Source organism: Pelodiscus sinensis, chromosome 1, assembly GCF_049634645.1.
Source record: "Pelodiscus sinensis isolate JC-2024 chromosome 1, ASM4963464v1, whole genome shotgun sequence".
NCBI lineage: Eukaryota > Metazoa > Chordata > Testudines > Trionychidae > Pelodiscus > Pelodiscus sinensis.
In genome coordinates, this window is record NC_134711.1 from 229,128,331 (window position 1) to 229,141,781 (window position 13,451).

A 13,451-nucleotide genomic window follows, 5' to 3' on the forward strand; every position below is an offset into this window, starting at 1 on the left:
GTTTAACACAGCTATTGAAAGTCTCCGAGCTGTGGTGCCGAGACGAGCCCGACACCGTTAGTGGAGCACCGACAGGGACCACTTAAAGAAGAACTTCAACTTAATGCATCAGCCATGATATTCTGAGATCCTGGTAGGTAGGTGGCTGATATGATGACATTGAGTTGTGGATACCATGTCCAGAGTTTTATGGCCTTGGAGTGGGATCTCACTCTTCCCTGTTTGTTTATGTGGATCATTCAGGCTACATTATCTGTCATCATCTATATGTTTTTGTCTTTGATTTGAGGCATATAGTGTGCACAGGAACTGCAAACTGTGTGTAGTTCCATTACATTGACATGGAGTGTTGATTCTGAAGAAGTGGGGCTCTTGTACATTTCAAAAAAAGAATGCGGAAAAGGGAGTTACTCACCTCGTGCAGTAACGAGTGCTCTTCGAGATGTGTGTCCCCGTGGGTGCTCCACTCCATGTGAAGGGTTGGCCTGAGCCGCAGATCGAAGCTTTGCAAAGCAGTTTCCCGGGTTGGGCCATGCATGCGCAGGGGGTGTCTCGAGATGCTCCCGCCTCATTGCTAGTGCACGGCTCAATCCCCTCCCTTTCAGTTCCTCGTCTCCGTCCAAGTAACTATAACTCTGAGCAGAGGGAAGGAAGAGAGGGTCATGGAGCACCCACAGGGACACACATCTCGAAGAACACTCGTTACTGCACGAGGTGAGTAACTCTCTTTTCTTCTTCAAGTGGCGTCTCCGTGGGTGCTCCACAACCCTCCCCAGGTGACTACAAAGCGGTATTCAATATGGGTGGCTGGAGGGAGCCGGAGTCAGTTTTTAGCGGTGATGGAGAGCACCGTTGTAGCAACCACTGAATTGGGACTGTGTGGCAAGATGGCATAATGTTTGGCAAAGGTATGGTCTGATGACCATGTCGCTGCCCGGTAAATGTCTCTTAAGGGGATATTGTTCAAAAAGGCTGTGGAAGCAGCTGTAGCTCAAGTGGAATGTGCTTGTGGTTGGCATCGTAGTGGTTTGTTGGCCGGGATGTGACATCTGACTATGCATGTCAATATCCACTTTGAAATTCATTGTGATGAGATGGGTGTGCCCTTGGATCATTCAGTGATAGAAATAAAGAGTCTTTGGGATTTGCGGAATGATTTCGTTCTTTCCAAGAAGAAGGCCAAAGCCCATTGAATGTCTAAAGTATGTAAGCTAGCATCCTTTGTGATGACATGAGATTTTGGGGAAAAGGTAGGTAGTATGATGGGTTCATTCAGATGGAATACCATACAGACCTTTGGTAGGAATTCCGGATGAGGCCTCAATGTGACCCTATCTTTTGTGAAAACTGTGTATGGGGGTTCTGCCATTAATGCCCCAAGTTCACTTACTCTCCTAACTGAGGTAACAGCTATCAGGAAGCACACTTCCATAACAAGGAAAGGAAGTGGCATGGTAGCTAGTCATTTGAAGGGAGGCCTGGTGAGGGGATCCAGGACAAGATTTAGGTCCCATAAGGGAGGTGGGTACCTATGGGGTGGGTATATATTGTGAAGTCCCTTAAGGAATCTCTTCATGATAGGATAGGCAAATATGGAGAAGCCATCCACTGAGGTGTGGAATGCTGTTATTGCAGAGAGGTGGACTCTTAGAGAAGAAATTGACAGTCCCAATGCTATAAGGTCTAGAATGTAGTCGAGGATGATATTTAATGGAGAGATACAGGGTTCTACTTTGGCCTGCTGTCCAAAAAAAAAGGTAAGTTTTGCATGTGGATGGTCTCCTACTATGGAGGAGGATCTCCTTCACTTGCTGAGAACACTGGTCTTCTATCTCTGTGAAGCAGAGAGAAGCCATGCCTGAAGATGTAGGGTATGGAGATGTGGGTGCAGTATCCTCCCATTGTCCTGAGATAGAAGATCTGCCCAGTGTGGTAATGGATAGGAAGGCTGAACCACTAGCCTGTAGAGGTATGGATACTAAGTTTGACGGGACCATGACAAAGCTATCAGGATGACTATGACTTCGTCTCTGCAGATTTTGCGTAGTACTCTTGAGATGAGCAGTATGGGGGGGAAGGAGTAGTGTAGGGGGGCTGTCCATTTGATGAGAAAGGCATCCTCCAGAGAATGCTTGCCAAGTCCCGCCCATGAGCAGAACTGGGGACACTTGGTATTCCAGGTAAAAGCAAAAAGGTCTATAGATGACCATCCCCATTGGTGGAATATTGAATTGGTGACCTCCATGTGTAACTCCCACTCGTGGTCTAAGGTAAAGTTGCGGCTGATAGAATCCGCTTTGGTGTTGTTCACCCCAGGTAGGGAGGATGCTATGAGAGTGACTTGGTTGCGGATGCACCAGTTGCACAGGCGGATAGCTTCCATGCAGATATTCTCCATTAGGATGCGGACTATTCGATTGGCAATTTCAGGAGCAAAATGTGCACAGGCCCTTACTGCCCTCAATTCAAGGAGGTTGTTATGTAGTGATGTCTCGCTCAGAGACCACCTGCCCTGAACCCCTTGGTTGTCTATATGCGCTCCCCAGCCGAGGAGGGATGCGTCTGTGGTAATTTGGATAGTGTATTTGGTTTGTTGGAATGGAACCCCTGTCAGAAGATTGTCCAGTACTGTCCACCATCATAGGGATGCGAGGACATTTGGTGGACTGGTAAACCTTTTGTTCCGAGGTTGTGATGGGATGTAAATGGTTTCTACCCAAAGTTGAAAGCAGTGAAAGTGTAGGTGAGTGTGATGAACTACGTAAGTAGTGGCAGCCATGTTGCCCATTAGCTGGAGATAGGTAAGTATTGTGGTGGTAGGGGTTGCAAATATAATGTTTATAATTTCTTGTATAGTTTTAAAATGTTGTCGAGGTAGGTATGCTCAAGCTGTGATTGAGTTCAGGCGTGCGCCAATAAGCTTTTTGTCTTGGACTGGATGCAATGTTGATTGTGTTCATTGACTAGAAGGCCTAGACGACTGAGGAGGGCTCTGGTTGTGTTTATCATTGAGGCAGTTTCGTCCCGTGATGATCCCTTTATAAGGCAGTCGTCTAGGTAGGGAAAAATGATGATGTTCTTTTATCTGAGGTATGCAGCAACAACAGCTAGTACCTTCGAAAATACTCTCGGAGCTGATGAAAGGCTGAAAGGGAGAACTTTGTACTGGAAATGTTCTAATCCAATGGTAAAGCATTGGTAGCGTCTGTGTGCTGGATGGATGACTATGTAAAAGTACGCGTCTTGCAGGTCGAGGGCTGTGAACCAGTCCCCTTGATCTAGCGCAGGAATGATCGTTGTGAGTGTAATCATCTTGAAACGTTGTTTCTTGAGAAACTTGTTCAATTTGTGGAGGTCTAATATAGGTCTCCAACCCCGTTTTTTTCTCTGTCAAGAAATAGTTCGAGTAGAACCCCTTTCCATGGAATTCCTCGGGTACCCTCTCTTGGGTACAAGAGGCGATTGCTCTCTTGTTTTAGTAGGGTCTCGTGAGAGTGGTCCTTGAAGAGGGGTGGTGTAGAGGTTAAGGTTGGTGGGATAGTAGTAAATGGGATGGTATAGCTTACTCGAATTATTTCTAGAACCCAGCAGTCCAATGTTATAAATTCCCATTGTGGAAGGAACGGATGTGGGTAAAAAGATGGCCATGTTGTCCTGGTGTCAGATCGTGAGGGAGGTCGTGCAGACCCTCAACCACATCTTCAAATTTGCTGCTTTGAGGGTTGAGTAGTTGGAGGGCTGCCTTGGTTGGAGTGCCTTCTCTGACCCCGTTGCCTTGGTCTGGTATCTGCATAGGACCTCTGTGGTCGATTCTATTGCCCGTATCTTTTTCGGTTGTATGGGTTATATGGGTTGTAACATTTCCATTTATAAGGTGGTGTGCACATGCCCAAAGTGCGAAGTGTGGTTCTTGAATTTTTGCTATTGCGGAGAATTTCATCCGTCGTAGCCGCAAATAACTTTAACATGTCGAATAGCAAGTCTTCTACTTTGGGTTGGAGTTCATGGGGAACCCCACAGGACTGTAGCCAGGAGGCCCTCTGCATTACCACCGCTGTAGCTGTCACTCTGGCTGTGATGTCTGCTATATCCTTTGCAGTCTGCAGAGCGGTGCAAGCGATTGTATGCCCTTCATGGACTATTGCTTTAAGAATTGATCTTTCGGATTCTGGGAGATGTGGCATCAGTTCTCCTAATTTAGAATAATTGTCAAAATCATGATTTGCTAGCAGAGCAGAATAATTTGAGCTTCTTAGTTGTAAGGTGAAAGAGGAGTAGATTTTCTTGCTGAATAAATCTAACTTCTTGTGGTCCTTGTCCTGGTTGCTGGTTCTGTATTGCAGTAGCTTAGCTCTTTGTTGTGCTGATTCCACAACTAATGAGTTTGCTTGTGGATGTGCAGACGAAAATTCATTGTCCTTTGGGGGAACAAAGTACTTTCTGTCAACCCTTTTATTAGTTGGTTGAATGGATGTAGGTGCTTTCCACAGTTCTTCCAAAGTTTCCATGATTGCCTCTTCTATTGGTAAGGCAATTTTGCCATGTAAGGTGGGGTATAGGTTTTTTAGCAATTGGTGCTGTTTTTCCTGTACTTCTTGCAGGGAAACTTGTTGACTTGTCACTACTCTTAAATAATTCTTGAAATTGTTTGAGGTCATCAATTGCTACAGAGTCAGACAGTATAACCGCCTCATCTGCTTGTGACGCCAGGTTATCAGAGCACATCACATCCATTGTGTGAATGTCTGATTCATTATCTGAAATTTGTTCATTCTCCTCCTCTGAATGCTTTGTAGGAGGTAGGGACTGTGGCTGGGGCAACCTTTTCCTCAATGGTGTGGAGTGGGTTGAGGACCAGCATCTATATGGGTCCCAATGGTCCCAGGGCTCCCAGTGTGGTGGATAAGGTGGGGGTGGGTAAGCCCAGGATGGTGCCAGGTGTTTTGCTGCGGTACAGCCCCTGTAGTGATATGAACACGATCTCCTAGAGAATGTGTGACGCGAGGAGAATATTGTGTGTCAGTCATCATCAGATAAAGGACCTTCTTGAAGTGATATTGGTGACCTAGATCTATGTGGAAAATATCTGGGTAGAGATCTCTCAGGTGAATGGTCTGCAGGAGGCAGGCATGGATGTTGCTGCCTGCTGTGACTTTCAGCAGAGGCTTGAGGCTGTTCTATAGCAGCCTCGTCTGGCTGCCTATCTGTGCAGGCGGTCGGTGTAGAGTCAGTGCCAGCTTTACAGCGTGTGCTGCTTTCTTTTATGGCACCGCAGCTTTAAGCGGCACCATGGCTTTAAGCAGCACTGGCTTTTCCTGCCGTGCTGGCTGTTTAGAGTGCTCTTGGGCTTCTGCCAGCTCCAAGGAAGCACGCACTGGTTCCAGTGCTCAGTGAGAGGATCTTCCAACTGCTTTACTAGCGGGGGTCCTCATACTGCCCCGTGCCTCTCCTCCACTGTGTTTTGGGGAGGAGGAAGGTGGAAGAGAGTGAGACTCTCTGTCTTGAAATACTTTTCGCAAATGGGGGGAGTTCTTGTCAGGTTGCCCCCTGCTCTTCAGTAGGTTGTAAAACCTTTTCAAATAAAATCATTCTCAGGTGGAGCTCTCTGTCTTTTCTGGCTCTCGCCATGAGGGAAGCACAATGTGTACAGGTCTGGGGTGAGTGGGTTTCCCTCCAGACACCGGATACATTTTGCATGGCCGTCTGAAGCCGGCATTGGCTTGCGGCACTGTTCACATCTTTTAAATCCTGAGGAGCCAGACATATCTAGTTGTCTCCTCCTCCTCTCTTATTTTGCTGTTTGTTTATCTGTCTTTATTTATTTCTGTCTCTTCTTTTGTCGCTGTTGTCTTCTTCTCTTCTCTCTTTTTTTTAAAGCAGCTGTAAGAGCCCCAGTTCACAGAGGCTTTGCGGGGGAGCAGGTTCAAACCCCCTGAGGAGAGATTTTAATTAGCTTTCTTCTTTTTTTTTTTTAAAGAAAACAAGGGAAACTAACTTGGAACTACAACAGGGGACCTAGCTATGACTGGGGGCAGGGAGCCTTGGAAGCAGCTGCCACCATGCGCAAGGCAGAACCGGGGAACCCCAGAAGCAGCTGACACTCTGCCTGGGGTTGGAGGGCAGGTATGCAGGCTGGGGGCAGCAGTGCCAGGCAAATAGGCCACACAAGGTCAGGCCTCTGGGTTTTCCCAGGGCAGCAGCCAGGAGGGAAGTCCTAGGAGAGCCCAGATGTCTGACCTCCCCTGGTCCAGCAAATTCCCTAGTTTGGGACCACTCCTGTCCCTATGGTGCTGGATCAGAGAGGTTCAAACCTGTAGTTTAATCTGGTTCACCCAAGAAAAGTAGTAAATTAAATTAATGGAGATTACCTATTTCCTAGAAGGGACTAAAGTAATCAAGTCCAGTCCCCTGCCTTCCATAACAGGACCAACTACCCTCCCTGACAATTTTTTGCACCAAATCCTTAAACAGCCTCCACAAGGATTGAACTTGCAACACTGGATTTAGACGGCCAATGCTTAAACCACTGAACTATCCCTCCTCATCTTGACAGTGTTAAAATTAGACTGTATAAAACACTGAAGGACAGGGCACTCAACACTGGCTAACTCAGCTGCAATTGAAGTCAACAGTTTTTTTAATAGACTTTAATGGAAGCAGAGTTTGGCTAACAGATAGCACTTTTGAGATCCCAATGAAGAGGTGACCTAATGGGTCATTAGCATATATAACTATTATGATAAATATTTTAATACTAATAAATATATAGAAATGTACATGCAAGAACATACTTTAATTGCCAGGGTTTCTTGAAAGGAAGCAATTTTTTCAGTTTTTTCATCCATACATTCTTGTAAGGAATCCTTTTCTGTATCCAGTTCAGCAATAGTTTCTTTGAGAATATGGATCTCTTCTTGTTGTGTAAGATTTTGTTTCGAAAAGTTATCTGCACATATAAAAGCCCCATTAACTCTGTTTAAAATACTAATTTTCCATTTCACATAGCTTGATATACTTCTAAACAACAAGAAAACACAACTAAGGCCCAGAACCAGCAAATCAATTAAGCATAATGATAGATACAGAAATAGACACACTAATGTCAATGAGACTACTAACATACTCAATGCCCATGCCTGAGTGCTAATTAAAACCCAAAAAGGGCAGTGAGTATTCCACACAAGAGTATTCAGAATGAGTAACTAAAGAAAACTAACAAATTCACAATAAAATGTCATATAAATAATGCAAGACACTTTAAGTAGGCTGTAACTGAGCTATATGACAGTAAGGTTAAATCTACACTGCAGTTAGGAGCATGCATCCCAGCAGACAAATGCTAGCTCTACACAAGTTAATGCTCTAAAAATAACTGTGTGGACATGGCACCATGGGCTAGATGTCTAAATACAGTCATGCCAGACCCCTTGGCTGTGTCTAGTCTGCATCCCTTTTCCGTAAAAGGGATGCAAATTAGACACATCGCAATTGCAAATGAAGTGGGGATTTAAATCCCCCCCGCTTCATTTGCATAAACATGGCTGCCGCTTTTTTCCGGCTCGGAGCTTTGCCGGAAAAAAGCGCCAGTCTAGACGGGGATCTTTTGGAAAATATAGCTTTTACCAAAAGATCCCTTATTCCTCTTAAAATAAGATCCCTCGTCTAGACTGGCGCTTTTTTCCAGCAAAGCTCCGAGCCGGAAAAAAGCGGCAGCCATGCTTATGCAAATGAAGCGGGGGGGATTTAAATCCCCACTTCATTTGCAATTGCGATGTGTCTAATTTGCATCCCTTTTACGGAAAAGGGATGCACTCTAGACACAGCCTTTGGGTATATACTTCGGTGGCTAGCCCAAACCACACCCTGTGCTACTGCATCCACACTAACATTTTAAGAGTGCTAATTAGAGCAGAACTAGCATGTCCTAATTAGCAGAGTGCTAATTAGAGCAGAGCTAGCATCAGTGCTGACAAGCAGGGCTCCCAGGTGCACTGCAGCTACACACATACAGATGTAAGCAGGGTCTGAATGAATTTGCCTCTGATAGCTAGCTGGGGAAGGGCAGAGACTTCTGGAGCAAACTGTATTTACATGAGCACACCTACTCTACCAAGAAATCCAGAAGAAGAGCTATGTTGTTCAAAGTGATGAACTTTGGCTTCTGGTTTACAAATCACTTTAGTGCTGAATGCCAGGATAGTGAAATGATGTTATCAGTGTTGTTATCTTTATTGTATGAATAAAGAAGAGCAGAATTGTGTTGATCCTGGTCCAAATGAGGGGATCACTTTTAGCTGAAAGGATCTCATTAACACCAGGGGCTCAAATGCCAGCGCCCCATGAAAATCAGAGAGGTGTGACAGGCTGCCTGCCAGGAGATGTGAACTCTCCCTAAGGGTCCCTTCCCCTGTCTGTTTTAATTGATTCCTCCCCACAGTTCAAAGATAGAGCTAAATAGGCTTCATTATTTTGTTATTTCTTGTATTCTAAAAGAGTTGAAATCACTTGTTATGAGGCAGTGTTTATGCCCAGCCTGCTGAGAGCTAAAAGTCACTAAGACACTGACCTACAGAGGTTCCTGCAGAAGGTAAGTGACTGACAGCTGGCAAAAAAGAGTCAAACAGGAACATCTGGCAGGGGAGCCAGACAGCAAGGTACAACAGCAGGTGGGGTGGCCAGGTGATGAGAAACAGCAGCTGGCAGAGAGGCTAGCTAGGGCAAGTGCTCAAATGGTAGAGCAAGCAAGCTGCCTATTTTCTCAGGTGGGAAGTGAACTCACACAGTTAACACCATTGAACTCTGTGTCCTCACTGACCAAGGACAACCACTGTGAGTGGAGAATGATCAGGCAGCAGAGCGGGGTCACAAAAAAGGAGCTTCTGGTTGCGTAACATAAAAGCATGAGGCAGAAGACTTTGCACCATGCACTCTGGGGTGAGTGTCCTGCTCATAGTTTTATGTTATGAATCCTGATTTTGGCATAGTCTCTAATTAATGTCAGGTGACTTCTCTCATTTCTTAAAAGTTTCTTTTTTACACTCAGACTGTGCTTGCAAGTGGGAATGTAGTGCATCTCAGAGGTGCCTACGTCACTAAGGGGATGGAGCAAGCCTGTTATATGTTGTATTGTTGAAAAGAAACACTAGATACCCGACTCTGGTTGCTGCCGGCTCCACCTGGCAGAAGGATTACATATACATACTCTCTCAGGAGTGGCCAAACTATAGCTCACCAACCACATGCAAATTGAGTATGACTCAGAGCCCCTCCTCCCCAAATCTCTCCATCCTCAACCTACCAGACTTTGGGGGAGGGGAGAGAAAAAAATCGAGAGCTTTGTCTTACAACAGTGGTGGTATAGTAGGGATTTCTGCCCAATAGGGAGTCAAGGCTGAGGTCTTTTTCTGAGAAGGGAGGGGAGTCTTGGAGCTGAAGCCCTGCAGGATACACTTGCCAGGGCTTGGGGCTTCAGCAAGAGTGGGGCTGAAGCCCCAGTCCTTGCTTGCCAGAAGATGAGTTCTAGTTCTCAAACTTCTGAAGATTGTCCTCCATGAATTAGAGGGACAGTCAAGCAAACATAGACCATGCTCTACCTATAACTTGTAAGAAATTATCGTAAGTTCTAGTAGTCAAGAAATAACTAATGAAATGTTTTGACACACAACATAGGCATGCGCAGCACATTTCATTAGGGTGTGCACCCAAAGAATTTTTTTAATGTACTTTGACCCCCCCATTAGCCACACCCCTGGCCCCTGTTAACCACGCCCCTGGCCCCCATTAGCCACACCTCTGGAGGTAACCCTCTCTGGGCAAGATGGGCACATGACCAAAAGTAAAAAGTGTTATGTGACCCCCCCCCCAAGGACTTTTCCCACCATCCTCCTACAAATAGGGATTAGTTTGCCCCCCCATGCAACTATCCTGCAATTGCATTAACCCAATGTGTGTGACATTAATGTGGGAGTGGAGAGGCTGGGAAAGGAGTGTTCCCTCTGAAAGTTTCCTCCCATGAGCTGAATGAATTTTGTGTTGTGCACCAGTACTGAATTCATGTGGCTTGTTTGGATGTGCCACTGTGGCACCCAAGTTATTAATAAATATCTACCTTTCCACTCTGCTGCCATGTCTCCTCCACTTGCTCCATCAGCTCCCCTGATGCCTGCTGCCCCTCACCCTCCTTTGCTGTCCTGACTCCTGCCCTTCTCACTGCCCTCAGCCTTCCTGAGACCTTCCCCCCTCCACCAGCCCTTCTCTCCCCTCTGTGCCCACTCCTGCAGTAGCCCCACTCTGATCATGTGAGCTACCCCTTCTTATCCCCTCTCCTAACACCTCCCTCTACACACCTGCCCTGCCTCTCTCCTCTGGTGCCGGTCCCTCCCCTGCAGGTGTCTGCCCTTCTGCTTCACCCCCAGAATCTCCTGGCACCTGCACCTTCCCTTACCCCTGCACCCTCCTGGTGCCTCCCCCTTCCCTCACTGCCCCTGCTCCCTTTACCTTTTTTCCCCTGATGCCCATCCCCACACCAGCCTCTGCCCCCATTCCTCTCATGTCCCTGTGCCCTCACACATGACTTGCTCCAACCCACCTTCCTCATGCCTACACCTTCTGTCAAGCCTTCTCCCAGCACCTCCCTCTCCAATTACCAATGCCCTTACCCTCTCCTCTTCCAGCATCACCCTATCCCACCTCCCACCGACACCTCCCCTCCTGCTCTTTTCCTCATTGTCTCCACTTCGCCCCTAGCATTTGTGTCTCCTCTACCCTGTTGCTTTGGTGCCTTCCCTTTCTTCCACCTCTTCCCCTTTCTTCTTCCTCTACCCTCCCCCACTGCAAAAAACCCTTCCTCTCCCACCCCTTCCTCTTATTTCCCCCCCACTTTCCTTACCTTTAACTTCTGCCTTACAGCTTGCAGGGCTGGAGTCAGACCCAGCCCAAGCTGAACGGCTGGGGAGGGGCACCCCCGGGGCGCTGCACGGTGCTGCTGGGACGGGCAGGGGTGCCCCTGGGGCGCTGCAGGGCCAGGTGCTTCCGGGACGCGTGGGGGTGCCCCCAGGGCGCCATGTGGTGTTGCTGGGACAGGCGGGGGTGCCCCCGGGGCGCTGTGCAGTGCTGTAGGGCTGGGCGCGGGCTGCAAAAATGGCTCGAGCTGCCGTCTGTAGTCGGGCCCCAGCTGCTTTTGGAGCTGGGCTCCTGGGTTTTAAAGTTCCCAGCGTTTCCCCTCTCACCAGTTGCACGGCGTTTGAGGATGCCACTCACGCGCTCTCTCTGCCCCACAGTGCCCAGTAGATGGCTGCGAGGAATTTAAAGTGAGGGGCTGTGGCACTCCATCCCAAATCCCCCTCTTCCTCCAGCAGCTTCTGGCTAGCCCCAGACATTAGGGTGTGCCTGGGCATACTCGGCACACCCCATGCACACGCCTATGACACACAATAAATGGTGACATGCCTATGCATTTTACATACAAGGCAACTACACTAAAAGAAAATTATTAAGACTGTAATATCAAGCATTCAAAAAAGTTATAACCAGAATTAAGGTTGCTTGTGCTACTCTAGTTCAGTCCCATTGTGCATACATATTATCATACATTCTTTAGTTATATCATCATCGTTTTTCTCTGCCTCATTCAGTATATAGAATAAGTGGTGCTCACTTAAATACTGAATAGCGTTTCACTGTTTTCTCCTTCTATATGTGTGGCTCCAAGACTAAATTATTGCATACCATTCACATTCTGCTTTGAAGACAGTGTTACTAATTTCATCCTAAGTTTTTCTTTGGTACTTATCTGAATGCTTGTAACATTACTTTATTTTTACAGCATCCTTGTAAGATAAAAGGGCATTATTGTCCCTATTTAACTACAAGGAACTAAGATATAAAAATATATTGAAGTCAAAAGTATCCAAGGTGACTAATGTAAGACACCAAGAACTTGTATATAGTATAATATAGCACTTTATATGTGCAAAGAAAAGTTACATTGAATTCCATTGCAGCTGTGAATGCTTCTCAAATTTGCAAATGAGGCCTCAGGCTCTCAGGTTTGGCACCCAGAAAATGAGGAACAATTAGTGATCACTTGTAAAAAGTTTGGTTTAATTGACTTTCCTAGCATCACACAGGAACTGAATGGCAGAGTAAGGATAGAATCAAATTCCCCAGGGCAGCATTCAGCTGCCTCAACCATGAGACCACTCTTTCCATTCATTGCACACCTTCCACCAGAATATAACCAAATGATTTGGTGGTTGGGGGCGGGGGCATGGTAATATGTAATTCAGGCTCTCACCTGTAGTTCATCAGTTTACTTTCATACTCAATATCTGTTATTAGGCTGTTACGGCTGCTTGGGACTCTCAATTTATCCCTAGAGTAGCAATGAGCACTATCAGGAGTTCTCTGCTTACTGTCTCCCTCAGAATTCTTTATTTTTCACCTCACTCTTGCTCCTGTTTTTTCTTTTGTTGCCCCAGCTATTTTCTTGTAACTTCAGCTTAATGGTTCCTCGCTCTCAATTGAGGGGTGAGCCTTTAGATATGGGTGGGTTTCAACTTGCCTGCCCCAGTGGTACAAATAGCACATACCATCAAAAGGTATACTCTGCAACTCCTGGCACATCTACACAGCAACATTATTTTGAAATAACCTGTGTCTACACAGCAGGCAGTTATTTTGAAATAATGTCGAAATACTGTCAAGCTGGAGGACTTCTTACTCTGACTCCTGTAACCCTCATTGTGCAAGGAGTAAGGGAAGTCGGAGGAAGAGTCCTCCTATTTCAAAATAAGTGCTGTGTAGATGCTCCCAATTTCAAAATAAACTATTTTGAAATAAGCTACACAATGGATGTAGCTCAATTTGCGTAGCTTATTTCGAGTTACCTCTGCTGTGTAGATGCACCTTCAGCAACCTAATTCAGATTTCTTGTTAAATTACACATCTGAACAGAATTCCTCTGGGCAGTGTACACCGACTCCTCTGATGCCTCAGAGGAACATGAGTACTATCAGGAGTTCTCTGCACTGTATCCCCTCCCAGTTTCCTAATTGTTAGACTTTGACTTTCACTCCAGTACCTGGTTTTTTTTCCTATTTGCCCCCAGAATTTATTTGTGGCATGGGTTCCTCTTGGTTTAAGGGATTTTTAGTTTGGAGGGAAGGAAGGAGGTCCCTTATCTCCCAACAATCACAACAGGTACACATAAGCAACTGAAAACAAAATATGACACAACAGAAAGTGTTGAACAATCTTAACTGTAGGTTTTGCCACCTGTAAAAAAATATTTTTTTTGTAAACTGCTGCATTTTACTTTGGCGAGTATAGATTATGTTGACTGATCTAGAAAGTGGTTATACAGTACTCTTTAATTGGGTTCTAGTTTGGTCAATTATCCTCAGATTGCCCCACCATTCTTGCACCCTTCTCTTTTTCCTGACTTGAGCATA

At 46.1% G+C, this 13,451-nt stretch overlaps 1 protein-coding gene across 8 annotated transcripts in view; it reads right to left on the reverse strand.

Moving 5' to 3' along the window:
- Nucleotides 1–13,451, reverse strand: part of TSGA10 (testis specific 10) — a 93,740-nt gene that overhangs the window by 50,246 nt on the left and 30,043 nt on the right. For all 8 annotated transcript variants that reach the window (XM_025178620.2, XM_075916692.1, XM_075916708.1 and 5 more), the window contains exon 11: nt 6,792–6,946. In XM_025178620.2, coding sequence (XP_025034405.2) covers nt 6,792–6,946 — 155 coding nt within the window. The remainder of the gene's footprint in view (nt 1–6,791; nt 6,947–13,451) is intronic.